Source organism: Pectinophora gossypiella, chromosome 24 (genome assembly GCF_024362695.1).
Source record: "Pectinophora gossypiella chromosome 24, ilPecGoss1.1, whole genome shotgun sequence".
NCBI lineage: Eukaryota > Metazoa > Arthropoda > Insecta > Lepidoptera > Gelechiidae > Pectinophora > Pectinophora gossypiella.
The window spans coordinates 8,628,099-8,649,289 of record NC_065427.1 but is presented as its reverse complement, the minus strand read 5'-3'; the positions used below and the strand labels follow the sequence as shown (position 1 = coordinate 8,649,289).

Here is a 21,191-nt window from a genome sequence, read left to right as displayed (position 1 = left end):
TCTTTTTGAATTTTTGGCAATGGTATTCGCATTTTCTGTACCAGATTTGTTTTCACATTTAAAATTTTTATTGTAGTTTTTGACAGTGTATAGACCTTTGACCATTGACGTATACTATGTTACTTCTGGCCAAGACGTACTCAATCGTGGGTAGTATTTAAAATATTCAAATTAATATTTTTATTTTTACTGATTAAATATGTTAGTCTTTTTTTTACTTTACCTTACGATCGAATGGAATGCCTATAACCTTATTTATTATGTTTTTTTGCGCGTAGCATTCATTTAGGAAAACTTTAAAATATTGCACCACCGAAATAGATAAAAAAGCACTTTCAATAATTCACTCAAAATTAAAAAAAATATATATATTTTTTATTACTATAATATATATTTTTTTGTTTCAGATATAACCAGGCACCAATGGTGTCCTCAAGCTGAGTTATTGCAACCTTCGCCATATCGTCCAAAATGACAACTTTATTCCGAAAGAAACCTTTTAAAATCCTAAACACGTATCTTAACACGTAAAGTGGAAGTCAAAGTGACTTTATTAAACTTATAAAGTGTAGATTAAGGGAGTGAAGTGAAAGTGATTGTTCCTATAATTTATTTTTAAATTAATTTAAAGTGATATTAGTTAGTGCCATTTATGATAGTGACCATGTATTTGTGGGGATTTTTTCTGGTTGTGGTGGCTGTGAGGGCCGACAGGAGTAAACTGCCGCCGACTTGTGATAGGTAAGTCCATGGTATAAGAAAACCAATTAAGAAAACAAATTATTTTGTTCAAAACACTTTTACAAATTATTTATTTACACAGTATAAGACGCTTTATCTAAAAGCCTAAATAAGTATAACTTAAAATAAAATTAGAAGGCGTCTGCAGGAATCGGGGCCATTGACTAATGTATTTAATTACTATAACTTGTCACATATATAAAAATCATTAGAACTGTAAGTAAATCTTTTACTAAAAGTTCAAAATTTCCTTGTAAAGTAAGTATTAAAACATTGGTTGTGGGTAATTTATTTTTTACGAAATGGCAACGCAGAGTGGGACGACGTCAGTTGGGTTAACCTTGAAATGTTAGCTGTCAGTTTTGAGCATACCAGCGGGCTTAGCACCGTAAGCACGCGACTCTTTCTCGCCGCGACAGAGATCGTCTGTCTCTTTCTGTGCAGTACTGTGAGAGAGTGACGGGTGACGTATGTCGAGGCGAGAAAGAGTCGCGCGCTTACGGTGCTAAGCCCGCTGGTATGCTCAAAACTGACACACCAACATTTCAAGGTTAGCCCAGCAGACGTCATCCCACCCTGCGTTACCATTTCGTAAAAAGTAAATTACCCACAACTAATGTTTTTATATTTTCTTCGCAAGGAAATTTTGAACTTTATGTAAAAGATTTACTTACAGTTCTAATGACTTTTTATATGTATATGTGACAAGTAATAGTAATTAAATACATTAGTCAGTAATTCACTCAATTTTTATATATTAATTTTCAATATCCTTGGAATGTTGGAGATAAATAAAATGATAGTAAAATGGCCCCGATTCCTGCAGACACCTCCTAATTATACGAAAATGTGTACTATGAAATACCTACCTACTTAAGCCCTTAGCTTAGTTATCTTATCAGCTTATTATTTAAGTATATATTTATAATACGAAATAAGCCTGCAAGACTTTGCATTTAATAATGGGCGTATGAAATTACTTCGATGTGCATTATTATATTAATGGTGATTAACTTGCAATTGCTATTTATCATAATGAGAGTTATTTTATCGCACTATATAAATCATTGTCAAGTGGGTACCTTTCTAAGCATATCGTTATTACTGTTCCCTCAATCAGCGCTTATCGCTATCGACCCACTGGGGTCGATTAATTCTTTCAAATATTTTTCCTCTCAGACGACGCCCTGAGCCGAGGTTCGCGCCCAACTGGGCACCCTCAGGCTTGTTGTCTTAAACGTTGTACCGGGTGAGAGCCTTCAGCGCTCCCCATTTGTCCGACCAAGTAGTTAATGCTACCTGCGGTAAATCTACAATAAGTCACGTCAAAAAAAAAAGTAATTCTTGTAGATGTATATTCTATCTTCTATCGTGTGGGTTGTGAAGTGGATTACCAACCTCATCAACCTGTCAGGGTTATTATTGAGCCGCCAAAGGCCCCTGACATGACTCATGTAACGACTTCTACGACGACGATTTGCAGAATGAGTTATTAATTTATCTTAAGTGCAGTTTTTACTGACGCAATTGGCTCGACCATTATCGACGCCGATACGGCTCTCTACCTATCACGTTGGTCTAACGGAAAGCTCGGTGAGGTGTGGATACAATAAACAATGTTTATATACATAAAGACAGTAGTCTCTCTCTCTCTCTCTCTCTCTCTCTCCATTTGCGAGTCGGTTGCCATAATGAGAATTAGCCCTAATGCGCCTAAAACCTTAGTTCATCTTGTGATGGATGTACCACTGCCTACCCCAATTGGGATGTAGTCGTGAGCCTATGCTATGTTACTTGTTCACCACAGTAGCTGAGGTTGGCTAACTGTCAGAAGTATACTGCTATAACTATAGTTGTACTGTGCAAGGTCGCAGTGACCGTGTTTCCGGCCGCGCATGCGCCGTGCAACCAACTCACAGGTGACATTACACGATCTTGGATCTAAAGTAGACAATTAGTATACGTAGTATCCTAGGTCAAACGTAAATAATGAAATTCTCATTACTAAATAAAGACACATCTAAAACTGTCGATTTTTTTTTCTATTTACGTTATTTATTAATTTTAATCAAGATAAATGTTGTTGAGCTTTGCCACTGGATGAGCGTTGGGTTCACGATCCGGAGGTCCCGGGTTTGAATCCCGGTGGGGACATATCACAAAAATTACTTTGAGTTCCCTTGTTTGATTAGAACAGTACAGGCTGATCGCCTGATTGTCAGTAAGATGATCCGTGCTTCGGAAGGCACGTTAAGCCATTGGTCCCGGTCACTACTTAGTGATGTAGGTAAGTATGTAGTCGTTACATGAGCCATGTCAGGGGCCAACGGCTCAATAATCACCCTGACACTGTTGGTGAGGTTGGTAATCCACCTCACAACCCACACGATAAAAGAAGACGTAAAAATCTCGACTAGCTTCTCGACGCGTAAAAAATCTACGCGTCACGCTAATATTCGCGTGGATTCTGTTGAAACGTATTGTCAAAAGCTCATGACGAAACGAAACGGAAATGTCGTTTTTTTTCTAGCACGTGCCGTGGAAATGTCAATGAATAAGACACGTTCCCAGCACGTGATTTCAAAACGTAACCTCGCTTCAACCGTGCAAATAAATTATATATTTATAGTCGTAAGTTTATCGTTTTTTATGCGACTGGAAGCAGCTGTTTTTCGACGCGAGTCTGTCACTCTTTTAAACATGTTTTCAAATCGAATCCAATGTACTTTATTGCTCAGAACATACAAACACAAATCATATCAGCGAGAAGCCTATTTGATTTGTCCGGGTTATTCGTTCATTCACTTATTCATTTTAAAATTAGCAGCTGTCAATCATTGCGGATAAAATTAAGCAAAAAAATTTGAAAAAACCCACGACGGTAAAAATCGCATCGAAAAAGAATAAAATAACTCAAAACCCCCGACTTAACCCAATTATTATGTAACGAAATATTATATTAGACTTACAAATACTTTCTAAAAAAGAGTTGATATCTCGAGTAATTTTACCATAATACATAACCGAGGAATATCCGTCGGGGGCTGCCTTTTCTATATGAAATTTCAACAAAAATTTAATCATACCCATAAGTGTATTTTATGTCGTCGTTAAACATCTACAATTCTTCAATAATTATTGTATTCACGTCACTAGAAAAACTTTAGCCGGGTTAATGGCAGCCCCCGCAACATAACCTCAGGGCTAATATACGAGTGCCACAGAGAACTGCAGAAGATGGCTTTAACCAACAAGGTTACCCTGCAGTGGATTAAAGGGCACAGTGGATCGCTGGGTAATGATGCCGCCGACGAACTGGCAAGGAGAGGATCAGACACCAGGGTATATGGACCCGAACCAATCCTGCCGATACCTTTCAGTCAGTTACGCTCGTGGGTACGGGACCATACCCAGCAACTACACAACGACAGATGGGCACAGCTGCCCACATGCAGACAGTCGAAGTATATCATGCCTATGATATCCAAGAGCTTCACTCGCCGACTGCTTCGCTTAAACCGCAATGACCTTCGAATAGTAGTGGGCAGTATTACGGGTCACTGCCCACTCAACAAGCACCTATTTAACTTAGGGATAACGGACAGCCCACTTTGCAGAGGCTGTCTGGACGCAGAAGAAACTGCCCCCCATGTAATCCTGGAATGCACGGGAGTGTCAGCACAACGGGTTAAAATCCTCAAAGGAATGGGGTCGCTCCGCGAAGCCTGTGAAAACCCCAGGAGGCTTCTGAGCTTCTGGAAGGAGATAGGTTGGCTTACGTAGTCAACAATTACACGCATAATGGGCCATCTTAGAGTCTAAATGCGGAAAACAGAGCCCACTAACATAACATAACATGGCAGCCCCCGACGGATATTCCTCGGTTATGTATTATGGTAAAATTATTATCGCTACATTTAAGTATATATTCGAGAAACAGACACGTTAGGAAAAAACTGTAAACATCCATATTCTTTGTTTAGGTAGTTAAGTAAAGAAAAGATGAACGCGCATTTAAACGCGTCACAGGAACTAAATAATCAAATCATAATGCAATGTCGCGCGCCTAATCACCCTAAGGGATTTCGACAATTCCCTATCGGGAATCGAACGTACAGACCTCCAGATCGTGAGCCCGACGCTCTAACCACTAGACCACAGAGGCTGTTATGAAATACAAAGAAAACCAATTGCTAAATGTTTATCTTATCTTATAATAGATCTTCCATAATCAACTACGCAACGTGCGCAAGAGTCTCTATTGCATTAGTATCATCTTACGTTGCATACATTTAATTAACGTCACGTGACGCCATCCGTACTAATATTATAAAAAATATACTAATATTATAAATGGGAAAGTGTGTATGTGTCTGTTTGTTAGTTTGTCCGTCTTTCACGGCAAAACGGAGCGACGAATTGACGTGATTTTTAAGTGGAGATGGTTAAAGGGATGGAGAGTTACATAGGCTATTTTAGTTGAAGGAATGTAGAGTGACATAGGATACTTTTGTCTCTTTCTAAACCCCCCCCCCCCCCCTTTTCTAAAATGGGGGGGTGGAAGTTTGTATGGAGCATTCTGCAATTTCTAAGGTAGAAAGCTAAAAATTGGTATGCGGACTATTTTTGTGACAAAACAAAACAATCGTGCGTATTTTTTTCTAATACTGCCTCCAAGGTTTCAAAGAAGGGGTGATGTTATATGGGGCTATTGGCAGTTTTCAAGGTAGGAAGCTAAAAATTGGTACATTAGGAAAGGGGAACTGTGTTACCCCGAATTTAACGCGAGCAAAGCCGCGGGCAAATGCTAGTTTTGTATAATTATAGCTGTAATGTCAAGTTCAATAACAACATATTGAGGAGCTCGGTGGTGCAGCGGTAAACGCGCTCGGTCTGCGATTGTTGAAGTTAAGCAACTTCCGCAAAGGCCGGTCATAGGATGGGTGACCACAAAAAAAAGTTTTCATCTCGAGCTCCTCCGTGCTTCGGAAGGCACGTTAAGCCGTTGGTCCCGGCTGCATTAGCAGTCGTTAATAACCATCAATCCGCACTGGGCCCGCGTGATGGTTTAAGGCCCGATCTCCCTATCCATCCATAGGGAAGGCTCGTGCCCCAGCAGTGGGGACGTTAATGGGCTGGTGATGGTGGTGGTGGTTAGCAATGACTACTCCGGCGCCTGTTAGAAACAAAGTAGATAATACCTGTAGACTACTTGACAACCTAGTCAAATGAGATACTTTTTCCGAAACGTCAAAACAAAAGTTTTCTTTGAATTTGTATGGAAATACTGTCCTGTGACGTCATCAATAAAAGCGGTCAAACGACGTACTCATTGTTACTTAATAAAATAAAATTCGAAAATCGAAAAGTAAAATTCGATAGATTTTTGATTGTCTTTGACTTACTTCTATTCCTAGATTAGCCATTTATAATTCACTAGCTTTTGCCCGCGACTTCGTCCGCGTGGCGTGTATCTATCTTACGCGGTTTAGATTTTTTCATACAAATGTTTTTTTCCGGCTAACTCCCGTTTCCGTGAGAATTTCGCAATATCCTGTTGCAACTAAGCTTTAAGTTTACTAAGGTACCTGCATGCCAAATTTCAAGCATCTAACCTAAGCGGTTTAGATTTTTCATACAAAAGGATTTTCCCGCTAATTCCCGTTCCCGTGAGAATTCCGGGAATTCCTTTCTTAGTGCACCTCTACTGTAACTAAATAAATAAATAAATCTTTATTTCACCTAATCACCCCGAGGGATTTCGACAATTCCCTATCGGGAATCGAACGTACAGACCTCCGGATCGTGAGCCCGACGCTCTAACCACTAGACCACAGAGGCTGTTATGTAATACAAAGAAAACCAATTGCTAAATGTTTATCTTATCTTATAATAGATCTAAGCTAAATTAACCTAAGCTTAAAATGCTTTCAAGCTTTCAAGGTTTCTAAGCTTGGTAACTAAGCTACGTCCCTTCCAAATTTCAAGTGCCTACGTTTAGCCATTTAGGCTGTGCGTTGATATGTCAGTCAGTCAGTTTCTCCTTTTATATATTTAGATTTAAGTAGGCTAGTTACCAACTAGTCAAATCAGTTACTCTTTACCAAACATCAAAACACGAAATTAGTATGACGTCATACAAAAATGTGATAAAATGTTGGACTTATTATTAAGTTTTTGATGATTAAAACTCATAAATAAGTTAAATAGAAAAAAGAAAATGTTTTCTGTGCAATAAAGTATAGTTGATTTGATTTGAATTGTGAACGCCATACTTAAAACACAAGGAATATACCAATCAAACTATCGATGACGACAAGTTATATGTACTTACATCTGAAAGTAGCAACCGGGACCAACGGCCTAACGTGCCTTCCGAAGCGCGGATCATTTTCATTTCGCACAATCGGATTATCAGCCTGTAATGTCCTAACCAAACTAGGGATTACAAAGTGTTTATGTGATATATCTCCACCGGTATTCAAACCCGGGACCTTCGGAGCTTTTAGTTGATAGAAGAGTTGATGTTAGATCCTTTGAAATCGTACTACTGTAATAAGCAACCTGCTAAGAAAGTAAAATATAAAGGTTGATCGTGGAAAAACTCCATCAGATAATGCAGTTTAATCTAAAGGTTGGCCGTGATAAACGTAACCTTACCACATCAATAAAGATAACAGATAACATCATGGTTTATCTCAATTTGTAAAATTTCCTTTTCATATAATTAGTGATAGTGTAATTAATTGCCTAATTAATTGACTTTCGTGTAACGAATGATACTGGGTAAGGAAATTAATTGTTATAACCCTGATAGACTACCGCGTCAAGTAATGTTGAGCCAGATAGCGGGCGTAAAAAGACCTGTAGGGCGTCCATCCTTACGATTTAAGGACTCCTGCAAGCGGGACATGAACAGCTTCGGTATTCAGACGGATGGGTGGGAGAAGCACGCCGAAATGAGACCTGAATGGCGCCATGATATTAACGTCGGGACTTCAAGACATGACGATGACTGGCTGGAAAACCTGAAGCAAAAAAGTCTTCGTCGTGCTTTACCACCTCCTGAGGAGTCGCGTTTTGTGTGCGAACGATGTGGCAAGAAATGCCGCGCTGCTATAGGGCTCTATAGCCATCGGCGGCGCTGCGGGAACCCGTAGACTCACAAGTGCTGCAACAATCATCTACGATAGATGATGAATATGATGATGAATAATTACCACCAACACCTTATGTTCGTTTCGACGAACGTCGTTTTTGCTTTGTAGTACTACTTAAGTACTTAATTGGTTTGTGAAAATTATAAGTGATGTCGTTCTAAATTAAAATTAATTAAAACATTTAAGACAATGGCCCCGATTCCTGCAGACACCTCCTAATTTTATTTTAAGTTATACCCGTCATTTTCTTAACCGCCGAAAAGGAAAGGGACGGATGATTGTCAACAAGTTAATTTTAAAGCGAATGAATAACCCGGGCGAATAAAATAGGCATCTCGCTGGTATGTAATCCGTTTGACGTGCTGTCTACTTAACTCTGTCGGGTTATTGGCCGATGTAAAATTTTAAGACGGTTGTTTTAGATTTCTGCTTAAAATTGACGTGTGCTCCATAAATTTTATGTCTGTCGATTACCGGTCTCTTTCTTTTTCAACGAATAAGAAAATGACAGGTATAACTTAAAGTAAAATTAGGAGGTGTCTGCAGGAATCGGGGCCAATGTCAGCTATAACTTAAAATAAATTTGGATGGTGATGGTGTGTGTGGTGGTGATGGTGGTGAATATAACATTCCCACTTTGGAAACATTCTCGAGAACGGCCGATTGTCTTGTGGCTTTTCCCGATGCGCAATGCCTACCCCGTTGGGAATTACAGATGCTTATTATGTCCATCACCAGCATTGTGTCAAACGAAGGTCAGAGTGTGGCCTTGAATACAATATCATTATCTCATTAAATATACGTCTAATTTTAATTATGCTAATCAAGATTAAAAACACAGAATTATCCGTCTGAGCATTTATTGCTATGGCACCAAAGCTGTAGGATCAATATCTTCGGTTTTATTCTAATCCAAAAACTGTGTTTCATACATGTGAAAATGTTAAGTGCCGGCCAAGAAACAATATAGGTATATCCCGTTAGAATTTATCCATTTGACCATTTATTACTATGGCACCAAAGCTATAGCGTCGATATCTTCGGTTTTATTCGAATTAAAAAAAATGTATTTTTCATACATTTTTCACCGGGATTCAAACCCGGGACCTCCAGATCGTGAGCGTTGCTCAACCACTGGACCACGAAGGCCGTTTTATTTTTATGATACCACAATTTGTACGAACACGTGGTCGCAATAGAACATTTCTATTTCTATTAGATTAACCTCCTAAGACCGAATGTTCTTTATAAATCCAAACCCCACTGTTTAACTATTGTGTCTGGAAATCTCGGTCTTGAGAGGTTAAACAATTGGTCGTTCTTTCCAGCATGATATACTGCCATGGCCCACTGCTGGACACGGTGCAGATGGCAGGCCTCTACAACGACTCCAAGACCTTCGTCGACATGAAGATGAGGGGTCCTGCCAACGTCACCATGGACAACTTCTACGCCATGATGAATAGGTAATTATTTGCTTCTTTACGGTAGAACATACATACATACATAAACTCACGCCTATTTCCCACCGGGGTAAGCAGAGACTATAGAATTCCATTTGCTTCGATCCTGACACACTTCTCTTGCTTCCTCCACATTCATCAATCGCTTCATACACGCACGCCGGTTCAGAGTAGATCGTATTGAACCTTTTCTAAGGACATCACACTTACGGTAGAAGTAAGTAAGTAAAATGTTTATTAATATTGGTACAATAAAAACCCCACGAAACCAATTCCTCGGTTTGTCTGTGGGGGTGGAGTTCGCTTAATGTTATTATGTTTTAAGATACTTACAGTTAACTTTCAGCTAAGAGATCTTTTGCATGAGATGTTTAAATAAAGATTTACTAAATTTATTTATATTGCACTCCTGACGTATGTCGACCGGCAGAAGAATATCCCCGCCAAGTTGTTAATACCATAATGTAAAAAAAAAGAATCCGTGATAACTCAGTTCGGAGAACGCGTGACTTATTTCGTAGTGTCACTGGTTCGAATCCTGGCTTGGATATAACTCGTAGTATACTCCAATTTTACTTTTGAACGATAGAGTAATCAAACTAGATAACTTGAAAAATAAAGTATACAAGTTTGTAACACAATGAATGTTTATGTAGGACAGGTTCGCGACCTACGAAGGTGGACATCCAGCTGTTTGTGAGTGAGAACTTCGAACCTGAAGGGTCGGAGTTCGAGGACTGGCGACCGACCGATTGGAAGGATAACCCTGGTGAGTTTATTAATTTAAAATAAATTACGAACAGATAGAGGCTTTCTTCCTTAACTTTGATCTCTCTATCGATAAAACGAGGAGCTCGGTGGCGCAGCGGTAAACGCGCTCGGTCTCCGATTGTTGAAGTTAAGCAACTTTCGCAAAGGCCGGTCGTAGGAAGGGTCACCAAAAAAAAAAAAAGTTTTCATCTCGAGCTCCTCCGTGCTTCGGAAGGCACGTTAAGCCGTTGGTCCCGGCTGCATTAGCAGTCGTTAATAACCATCAATCCGCACTGGGCCCGCGTGATGGTTTAAGGCCCGATCTCCCTATCCATCCATAGGGAAGGCCCGTGCCCCAGCAGTGGGGACGTTAATGGGCTGATGATGATGAGAGGCTTTCTTAAAAATAATAGAATAAAAGGGTAGGATTATTTCAAGCACATACACATTACACACACACACACAATCACCTATAATTTTTTCACGCATTTGTTACCTATAGTATGTAAGTTTTACACAGACACTACACGTTCACGTTATCGTACATCTAGTAGATACCCTATATACGGCCCACTGCTGGGCATAGGCCTCCCCCAAGGATCTCCACGACGATCGGTCCTGCGCTGCCCGCATCCAGCCGCTTCCCGCGACCTTCACCAGATCGTCGGTCCACCTTGCCTACCCACTGAGCGTCGTCCGACACGTGGTCGCCATTCGAGACCCTTTACGCTCCAGCGGCCATCGGTTCTCCTCGCTATGTGTTCTGCCCACTGCCACTTCAGCGTGGCAGTTCTCCGAGCTATGTCGGTGACTTTAGTTCTCCTGCAGATCTCCTCATTTCTGATTCTATCGAGCAGGGAAAAACCTTTTTTTTATTTTTTTTGTGACGTGACTTATTGTAGATTTGCCGCAGATGGCATTAACTACTTGGCCGGACAAATGGGGAGCTCTGAAGACTCTCACCCGGTACAACGTTTAAGACAACAGGCCTGAGGGTGCCCAGTTGGGCGCGAACCTCGGCTCAGGGCGTCGCCTGAGAGGAAAAATATTTGAAAGAATTAAACGAACCTAGTGGGTGATAGCGATAAGCGCTGATTGAGGGAAATCGTCGACCACGCCGGCGGGGTCGATATCGGGGTAGTAGGGAAATACCGAGCATACCGGAGGGGTATGAAGCTCCATCATACTGCTCCACTGAGGGTTGGTGATGAATTCCCTTACTTCTATCACACTCCGGACTCTTCATACAAAAACTCCGTTTTACACAGACACTACACATACTTAGACGTCATCGTACACGCGCACTGGTGTGTGACGTCTGACAGTAAGACCGAGGGGGTGAGGTAAACCTAGCTCAGCCGTTGGTGGAGAGCGGAGAGTTGCCGTTCTGTACGTATTGTTATTCCTTATCCTATGCCTCCAGTTCGGGGCATGCTGCCCATGAAAAGAACCCACATCATAAAAGGTGCAGATATTTATTTTTTTATCCTAAGGTAAAGATAACTAGTACAATTTAATACGATTACAACAATATCTAGATGTAATCATACATTGCCCGTATGTACTGGTAATTATTCAAGAACCTAGCCCTAGTTAGCAGTTCGGGTCAGGGAAAGGACATCTATTCTTATAAGGGTGTTGGTTTTTTTTAAGGACCGTCTAGGGCCTTGTACCGAGCATTTTCTTGCAGCTTCTTTTCCCCAGCTATACAGGTTGTGTGAAGCTGCAGGAGTTTTAAGCGGACGAGACGTTGGTTATGTAAAAAATGACGATTCAAAGTGTGACAACTACTTTTTTTTATTAAAATGTAGGCGGCAGTACTGTTGGGTGTTCTTATGTTTTGACAGTTCCCCATACTATTTGAGTAAACAAACATATTGTTTTAGGTTATATTTTTACACTATAACCCTTTGCGCAGCGTTTAGCTGCAAAATCATAGTGTTATATTTATTCCCCAAAGATCGAAAATAAACAAACTTCTTCTTCTTTGCGAGTCGATGGCGATCGCTACTAAATTTTTGCTGACCAATAATTGGCCACGCTTACGGCATTGTCAGTGGCTTCGTAAAGGTCTTATAAACAAACTTATAAAAACATATTTTCGATCAAAACTACCTTTTCTCTGATTGCTTTTCTTTTTCGTATCTCATCCTTCAGACGGGATACACTCCACGTTGCTTACATTTTATACCAATTTATCACGAATTTTATCTGTACAGTATGGAGAACTGTCAAAATTTAGGAACACTCAACAGTGCTGCCGGCTACATTTTAGCTTCTAGTTTCTATCCTCAGGAGGCAGCGCAGGATACCGTTCTATACGTAGTATAATTCTGAATTCACATTTTCTTATATGTACCTCTATTTTTATTATGTGCTTTCTCAACTCCACAGCATTTCTCCAGCGAGTGAAGGACCCGTTACTCCACCAATGGGCGTCAGATCTGAACCGACTGTGGCTGCAGCTAGGACGGAAGATGAAGGATGAAGTCAAATATCACCAGGAACAGTACTCCATCATCTATGTGGACAACCCCGTTATTGTGCCTGGTGGGTCATTATTCATTACTTTATCTCTACACACATAAACAACCAATACACGTTCCACTGCTGGGCACAGGTCTCTCCTTAATCAACCGGAGGGGATATGGAGCATAACTCCACCACGCTGCTCCAATGCGGGTTGGTGTTTTTACCGGACCAACGGCTTAACGTGCCCTCCGAAGCACGGAATCATCTTACTTTTTCGGACAATCAGGTGATTCAAGCCTGCAATGTCCTTACCAAACAGAGGACAGTCTCGAAAAGGGATTTCGACAATGTCCCAATCGGGAATCGAACCCGGACCTCAAGATCGTGAGTCTAACGCTCTAACGACTAGACCGCGGAGGCTGTTGTACTGTATCTCTTATTGTTATATTTTATTTTTACAAAATAAGAATGCGATTTTTCATCTATGAATACAAGTCTCGAAACACTGGCAGCCATGATTGACCTTCGTGTGACGTCATTGGACAAAATGTCACGTGACCGACCGTTTTCGCGCGAAATTAGAAATTAAAGAAGAAAAATACGTTTTTCTTATTATATCAAGTTTTATCGAGAAAATGGCCCCGATTCCTGCAGACACCGCCTAATTTTATTTTAAGTTATATCCGTCATTTTCATATCCGTCGAAAAGGAAAGGGACGGATGATTCACAGCTCTTAATTTTAGGAAGAATGAGTAAATGAATGAATAACCCGGGCGAATCAAAAGGTACGTCGCTGGTATGCAATCCGTTTGACGTGCTGTCCACTTAACTGTGTCGGGTTATTGACGGACGTAAAATTTTTAGACGGTTGGTTTAGATTTGTGCTTAAAATTGACGTGTGTTCCATAAATTTTATGCTTGTCGATTACCCGTCCCTTTCCTTTTCGGCGGATAAGAAAATGACAGATATAACTTAAAATAAAATTAGATGGCATTTACAGGAATTAGCACCAATGTTTGTAATTTTTGAAATATTTATCCGAAAACTGTCAAGCGGCCAATTAATCCAGTGCTTCTTTCATTCCAGGGGGCAGGTTCCGCGAGTTCTACTACTGGGACTCGTATTGGATCATCAAGGGTCTGCTTCTGTCGGAGATGCGGTCCACAGCCAGGGGGATGGTGTCCAACTTCCTGGACATCGTCGAGAGGATCGGCTTCATACCCAACGGAGGCAGGATCTACTATGCCATGAGGTGAGATGCTTCTTCTGGACAAAAGAGATATCACATCTAGCCAACATTCATCAATCATATTACTGCACTCATCATCCCCCTAGCATTATCCCGTTTCTCACAGGTTCCGCTTACTTAACCTGAAGATTTGACAGGTCCGGTTTTTTACAGAAGCGACTGCCTGTCTGACGTTCCAACCCGCGAAGGGAAAACCAGCCCAATACAAATTAGGTCACATACCTCCGAAAATGCATTTCTCGGGACTGTGGGTTTCCTCAAGATGTTTTCCTTCACCGCTGAGCACGTGATAATCATATATATAGATAAAGAAATTCGACAATTGCAATCATTGGTTTAGGCCTGTGCTGGATTCGAACCTACGACCTCAAAGTGAGAGGCAAGCGTTCTACAAAATACATGAATTTTGCGACGGAAAATTCCACTTGATATCAACTCAGAATCATGGTCTGAATCATCCCCCTGAGTATTCGTTGCGATGTCACTAACACCCTGTATCATTAGCATGGATTGTGTCTTCCAGGTCTCAACCTCCGCTGCTAATCCCGATGGTGCAGTTGATAATGGAGGACATGTTCGACGAGAACTTCCTGCGCCAGCACATTCACACCCTGGACAAGGAGTTCGACTTCTGGATGACCAACCACACCATCGACATCGAACATAATGGACGGAAGTAAGTTTAGTCTCGTGTGAGGCCAATAACCAATCTTGGGGTTAGTGTTAGTAACGAATTCTTCTTCTTATCGTGTTGGTGAGGTGGATTACCAGCCTCACCAACCCTGGTGTCAGGGTTATTATTTAGCCGCCAAAGACTTCTGACATGGCTCATGTAACGACTACATACATCAGTAAGTAGTAACCGGGAGCAACGGCTTAACGTGCCTTCCGAAGCACGGACCATCTTACTTTTGGACAATCAGGTGATCAGCCTGTAATGTCCTAACCAAACTATAGATCACAAAGTGATTTTTGTGATTTGTCCCCACCGGGATTCGAACCCGGGACCTCCGGATTGTGAGCAATCAGTATGTGAACCCAAATAAGTCATGTCGTTCTGTCAAAATATGAAAAAAAATCACTAAGATGAAAAAACTAACTTATTGATTTCGACAAAATTTATTGAGTCGATCGATAATTTTACCCCTGCTGCTCAACCTTAGATTGGGCACGGCCCAGTTTTAAGACCGGCCCACGACATATAACCTAAAAAATAAGAAATGTCCTTAATTTCTTCAAGTAATGCCAAATTCGCGAAATGTCGAGCTTAAGAGTAAGAATTGGCCTTACACGACTTTGGAATTAACATTCACACTGTTTTAAACTTGTCTTGATTTATTTTTTATTTAACATAACATAAGCTCACAACTATATCCCAATTGGGCTAGTCAGAAATATATCCATCGCAAGATGAACTAAGTACCCACGCCTCACCGAGCTTTCTGTTAGACCAACGTGATAGGTGGTGAGCCGTATCGCCGTCTATAATCGAGGCAACTGTGTTAGTGAAAACTGCACTTAAGATAAATTAATAATCCATTAATGGAAGTCCGGTACCGGGGTTCGGGCGCTCCCCGATTGAGAAGCAAACCAGTGACAAACAAACAGCCTATATACGTCCCACTGCTGGGCACAGGCCTCCCCTCAATCAACTGGAGGGGGTACGGAGCATACTCCACCACGCTGCTCCACTGCGGGTTGGTGGAGGTGTTTTTACGGCTAATAGCCGCAACCAACAGCTTAACGTGCCCTCCGAAGCACGGAATCATCTTACTTTTTCGGACAATCAGGTGATTCAAGCCTGAAAAGTCATTACCAAACAAAGGACAGTCTCACAAAGGGATTTCGACAATGTCCCCATCGGGAATCGAACCCGGACCTCCAGATCGTGAGCCTAACGCTCTAACCACTAGACCACGAAGATTGTTTGTTTGTTTGTTGGCTGGAGGCTTTTTCTCTTATCTCTTATTATACTCTTCGTGTGATAAGAGGGAGATGTGGTGTAAAAGATGATATAGTGACTAAGATTGAGAAGGGAATGTTAAGTTGGTTTGGACACGTAGAGCGGATGAAGGATAATAGGATTACGAAAGCAGTATATAAAGCGAAGCTTGGTGGTAGGGCAGGCAGAGGAAGACCTAGAAGGACGTACGTTGACAGAATTGGAGATGTCCTTAGAAAAGGTTTAGTACGATCTACTCTGAACCGGCGTACGTGTGCGATTGATTAATTTGGAGGAAGTAAGAGAAGTATGTCAGGATCTTCTTCTTCTATTGTGTGGGTTGTGAGGCGGAGTACCAACATCATCAACCCTGGCGTCAGGGTTACTATTGAGCCGCCAAAGGCCCCTGACATGGCTCATGTATTGACTACTTAAGTAGTTACCGGGACCAACGGCTTAACGTGCCTTCTGAATCACGGATCATCTTACTTTCGGACAATCAGGTGATCAGCCTGTAATGCCCTAACCAAACTAGAGACCACAAAGTAATTTTTGTGATATGTCCCCACCGGGAATCGAACCCAGGACCTCCGGATCGTGAGCCCAACGTTCAACCACTGGTCCAAGGGGGTCGTTGTCAGAATTCCATAGTCTTACCCCGGTGGGACATAGGCGTGAGTTTATCTGGACTTTACCTGGTCTATGGCGTCCATGAACCGCGCGTGCACATTCCTGTAGTACTCGGCTTGCTCGACATTGTTCAGTCTCCGGTGGAAGTCCGCCAGGAGTTCAGCGTTCCAGCACATGATGGCGTTCAGGTCTACCGGGATGATTGACCGCGTCTTCAGGTTCGTTAGGTTGCCTAGAAGCATAGGATAAGGAATCATACCACGTACAGAATGGCAACTTTCCGCTCCCCACCAGCTGAGCTAGGTTTACCTCACCCCCCTTAATGGACGTCAGACGTCACACACACAGATGCGCTAATGATAACGTCAATGTGTAGTGTCTGTGTAAAACGAGGAAAAAAAAAAACTGAAATAAAATTAAGTGTCCCCTCTGTTTTCTCTCCCCACCCTAGAATAAGAAATAGAATAGGTATAGGTATGAAAAGAATGAAAGATGATGAATAAAAGTGCGAGAGGAATAAATGCGAGAACTTGTATGGTACTAGAGGACTGGAATGGATGAGTGAGATAGGAGGGCCCAAAAAAAGGGCAGGCCTAGAATTTAAGTACGAGCACGTAAGCTATGTTTGTATACCAATGACCCTGCCTTTCTTGTGTGGCAGGGGTACAAGTTATATAAAAAAAAACAGGAGGCTGTTGACGGAGACGTGACCAGTGACTTATTACGTCTTATTTTTATTTTACTTACTTTTTTTCAGATACAAATTGGCGCGATATAGTGACATGTCGCAGGGACCCCGTCCTGAGAGTTATAAGGAAGATATTGATTGCGCTAAGTAAGTATCAATCAATTATTTATCAACTATTAATCAACATTGAGGAGCTCGGTGGCGCAACAGTAAACGCGCTCGGTCTGCGATTGTTGAAGTTAAGCAACTTTCGCATAGGATGGGTGAACACAAAAAAGGAAGGCACGTTAAGCCGTTGGTCCCTGCTGCATTAGCAGTCGTTAATAACTATCAATCCGCACTGGGCCCGCGTGATGGTTTAAGGCCCGATCTCCCTATCCATCCATAGAGAAGGCCCGTGCCCCGGCAGTGGGGACGTTAATGGGCTGATGATGATGATGAATCAACATTACCATAGCTGGTCAGGAAAGAAGATGCAGGCGGGATGCTATGTTATAAATAAATATACATTTATGTCGGAGCAGGTGGCCGATGGACTTGTCTACCCGACATCTCTACTACTCAGATATCCCCCGAAACGTAATGATAGTTTTTAGTGTTTAGTTTTCAATCATCCGTCCCTTTCCTGTTCGGCGGATAATAAAATGACTTAATATTAGGATGTGTTTGCAGAAATGTGGGCCAGTATAGTTAAGCCAAGTCTTGGTTGATTTGAAGTTTATGCGGACTTTTGAGTTAATTCGTTTGGGGTTCGGAGTAGGAGTCTGCTCCGAGGGTGGGGGCTTAGGTTTCATCACTTATCGTCATCACCTTACATCATTTAATAATAATAATAAAACACTTTATTGCACACAAATTCACGAAACATTTACAAGATAAACTAATTCATTCATCATCAAGGAAAAAACGTAAGACATGGCTGTATGTGCATAGTTCCCTTTGCCTTACCCTTCGGGGAAAACCAAAACAAACCAGTGCGGTATGAGAGGCGGACGCGAGTGGCAGCGCGTAATCATGGCAACCAGTGACCGCCATTTTGTTCAACTTTACGCCGCGGAAATAAAACTTATTTTATTTTATTATGTTTCCAGACATTTTGACACAACAGACAAAAAAGAAGAGTTATACGCGGAACTAAAGGCGGCTGCCGAGTCCGGTTGGGACTTCTCCTCACGATGGTTCATACTAAACGGTACCAATAAAGGTATGTATCACATGCTAACGGCCGCCGTGGTTCAGGGGTTTGAGCGTTGGGCTCACGATCCGGAGGTCCCGGGTTCGAATGCATGATGATGATGACGAATGCATGGGAGTAGCTGTCTGGGAACTGATATTAGGCAGCCAAATGACTAAATTGTATAACAGTATTTTAAAAAAAGAGCGTCTAGGGCCCTGCGCCGAGGTTTTTCGTGCAGCTTCTTTCCCCGGCTATACAGGTTGTGAGAAACTGCAGTAGTTTTATAGGCAGGCGAGACGTTAGTTATGTAAAAATGATGGTTTAAAGTGTAACTATGTTACCTACTGAATAAAGATATTTTTGAATTTGAATTTCCCTAAGTTTTGCTGAGTGCTATAATAAAAAATACTTCAAAAATCTCTATTACTAAAATGTTTTGTCTCTTTCCTTCTCTTATTTTCTTCTTTAATTGACGTTTTTTTTACTCTATTTATTTTTATTCATATTTTTTTAATTTATTTACGTAATGGTGCTGATTCCTGTACACATCTAATTTTATTTTTAGTTACACCTGTCATTTTCTTATCCGCCGAAAATGAAAGGGACGGGTAATCGACAGGCATAAAATTTATGAAACATACGTTAATTTTAGGCAGGAATTTTAAAATTTTATATTGGCCAATAACCCGACAGGATGAAGTTGTCAGCTCAAGCCAAACGGGTTGCATATCAGCGTGATGCCTATTTTATTCACCCGGGTTAATATTAAAATTAACAGTTGTCACTCATCCGTCCCTTTCCTTTTCGGTGGATAAGAAAATGACGGGTATAACTTAAAATAAAATTAGGTTGTGTCCGACTGACGGGTATAACTTAAAATAAAAAACAACTTTGTACACATGGTTTTAACGTATTTTATCGCTTAACAAAGACTGGTTTATATCTCTATTTAAAAAAAAACACTCTTTTATTTCTTTCTTTCTCTTATTTTCTTCTTTTATTTTTCCTCTAGCTCACCTTCAGAGTTTCTGGGCACCCTTTAAGGAGAAGCAATGTGATTATTATGTGTTTCGATGTTGTTTTCAATTGTTCATTAGTTAGATAAAAACTTATATGCATAATTATAATGTTCCAAGCATGGTATAAGTAGACCAGGTATGCTCAATCCTATGACAAGCCGCCATTGCTAGCCCTTTGATGACGTAAGTGTTACCATTAAATTGGCTATACAGGTTATGAGAAGCTGCAGTAGTTTTAGGCGGATGAGACGTTCGTTATGTAAAAATTGACGATTCAAGGTGTAACTATGTTACCTACTGAATAAAGATATTTTTGAATTTGAATTTGGTATCTCCAGCATTCCAAGGGCGTAAATTTTTTTATTGAAAATTGTTGGGATTGAGAACGCACCCATTATTATTTGCCTAGAATGATTTTTTTTTTGTATTTTGCGCTGGCTAACCTCTACCATAGGGCGGCAGCCATAGCCTAGTTTGTTGGCTAGTTACTAATTATGTTGGCAAAACTTTTTTCCACCTGTCATTCTTTTTCTTCAATAAGTACGTTTGCGCGTTTTTGTCCGTAAAACAAACAAGTCTTCTTATTTTTTCTAAATATCAACAAAAATTAATCGAATTACTGACTAATGTATTTAATTACTGTCACTTGTCACATATATGAAAAATATTAAAACTGCAAGTAAATCTTTTACTAAATGTTAAAAATTCCTTGCAAAGTAAATGTAAAAATATTGGTCGTGGGTAATTTATTTATTACGAAATGGCAACACAGGGCGGGATGACGTCAGCTTAGCCCAGCTTCCTTGAAATGTTAGCTGTCAATTTTGAGCATCTGGTTTCCTTATACCATGGATCCATGCATGTGTAAAACACCTGAAAAATCTATTTAACAGTATATCGCTGCCTTATAGTGAAAATTCACTCTTACTACTCCTACTCCTCTGTGGCCTCAGTGGTCCAGTGGTTGAGCGTAGGACTCACGATCCCGAGGCCCCGGGTTCGAATCCCGGTGTGATCACATCAAATCACTTTGTGATCCCTAGTTTAGTTAGGACATTACAGACTGATCACCTAATTGTCCGATAGTAAGATGATCCGTGCTTCGGAAGGCACGTTAAGCCGTTGGTCCCGGTTACTATATGCTGATGTAAGTGAGATCCGTTCGCATAAGAAATGGGGAAGCGAAACGTTTCATACTGGTGTCGGACACTAGATAAAAAAAAACCACAAAAAAATAACGACATAGGGGTGCGTATTAACGACATTATGCAAAAGTTCGAACGCGAAGATGAAAAGGGAAAAAAATTGAAGTTTTATTGAACATCTAATCAAAATGTGATTTTCCAAAATGGTGCTTAAGTGGTTTTAACTATAAGGCGACGATATAGGCTGTTAGTGACATCGTAACGAAAACTTTGAAGGATGATTCAGACTTGATATCGACTCAGAATCATTCTGAGTTGATATCAAGTGGAGTTTTCTGACTCAAGAGTATGTAACTGAAGATAATAAAAAAGACTAAAATTGACATGAATTTTCCACTTGGTATCAACTCAGAATCATGGTCTGAATCATCTCCCTCAGTATTAGTTACGATGTCACTGTAATTAAAAAAATAAACTATACTAAATTAATTTTATGATTATCACTTACCACAGTCAAACCGTGTAATTTTTTCCTCTCAAGTCCATAAAGAATATAATAAAATGTAAAAAAGATTATCATTGTAACATCCATACACATTTGCGAGTGTATTGAGCATGATTGTACTTAATATAATTGAAGAATTGACACAGTTAGCATGGGATCTTCTTTGGACGGACAAATCAGGGGAAATTACGGGGCCAATTATCACTAACACAGTTGGCTCGACCATTATAGACGGCGATACGGCTCGC

At 40.7% G+C, this 21,191-nt stretch overlaps 1 protein-coding gene across 5 annotated transcripts in view; it reads left to right on the top strand.

Moving 5' to 3' along the window:
• The window catches only part of LOC126377850 (trehalase-like), a 76,730-nt gene that overhangs the window by 26,683 nt on the left and 28,856 nt on the right, over window positions 1-21,191 (top strand). For all 5 annotated transcript variants that reach the window (XM_050025838.1, XM_050025835.1, XM_050025837.1 and 2 more), the window contains exons 2-9: window positions 408-741; window positions 9,230-9,367; window positions 10,021-10,133; window positions 12,509-12,664; window positions 13,675-13,840; window positions 14,361-14,513; window positions 17,167-17,244; window positions 18,189-18,301. In XM_050025838.1, the coding sequence (XP_049881795.1) occupies window positions 653-741; window positions 9,230-9,367; window positions 10,021-10,133; window positions 12,509-12,664; window positions 13,675-13,840; window positions 14,361-14,513; window positions 17,167-17,244; window positions 18,189-18,301 (1,006 nt within the window). In that variant the 5' untranslated portion in view covers window positions 408-652. The remainder of the gene's footprint in view (window positions 1-407; window positions 742-9,229; window positions 9,368-10,020; window positions 10,134-12,508; window positions 12,665-13,674; window positions 13,841-14,360; window positions 14,514-17,166; window positions 17,245-18,188; window positions 18,302-21,191) is intronic.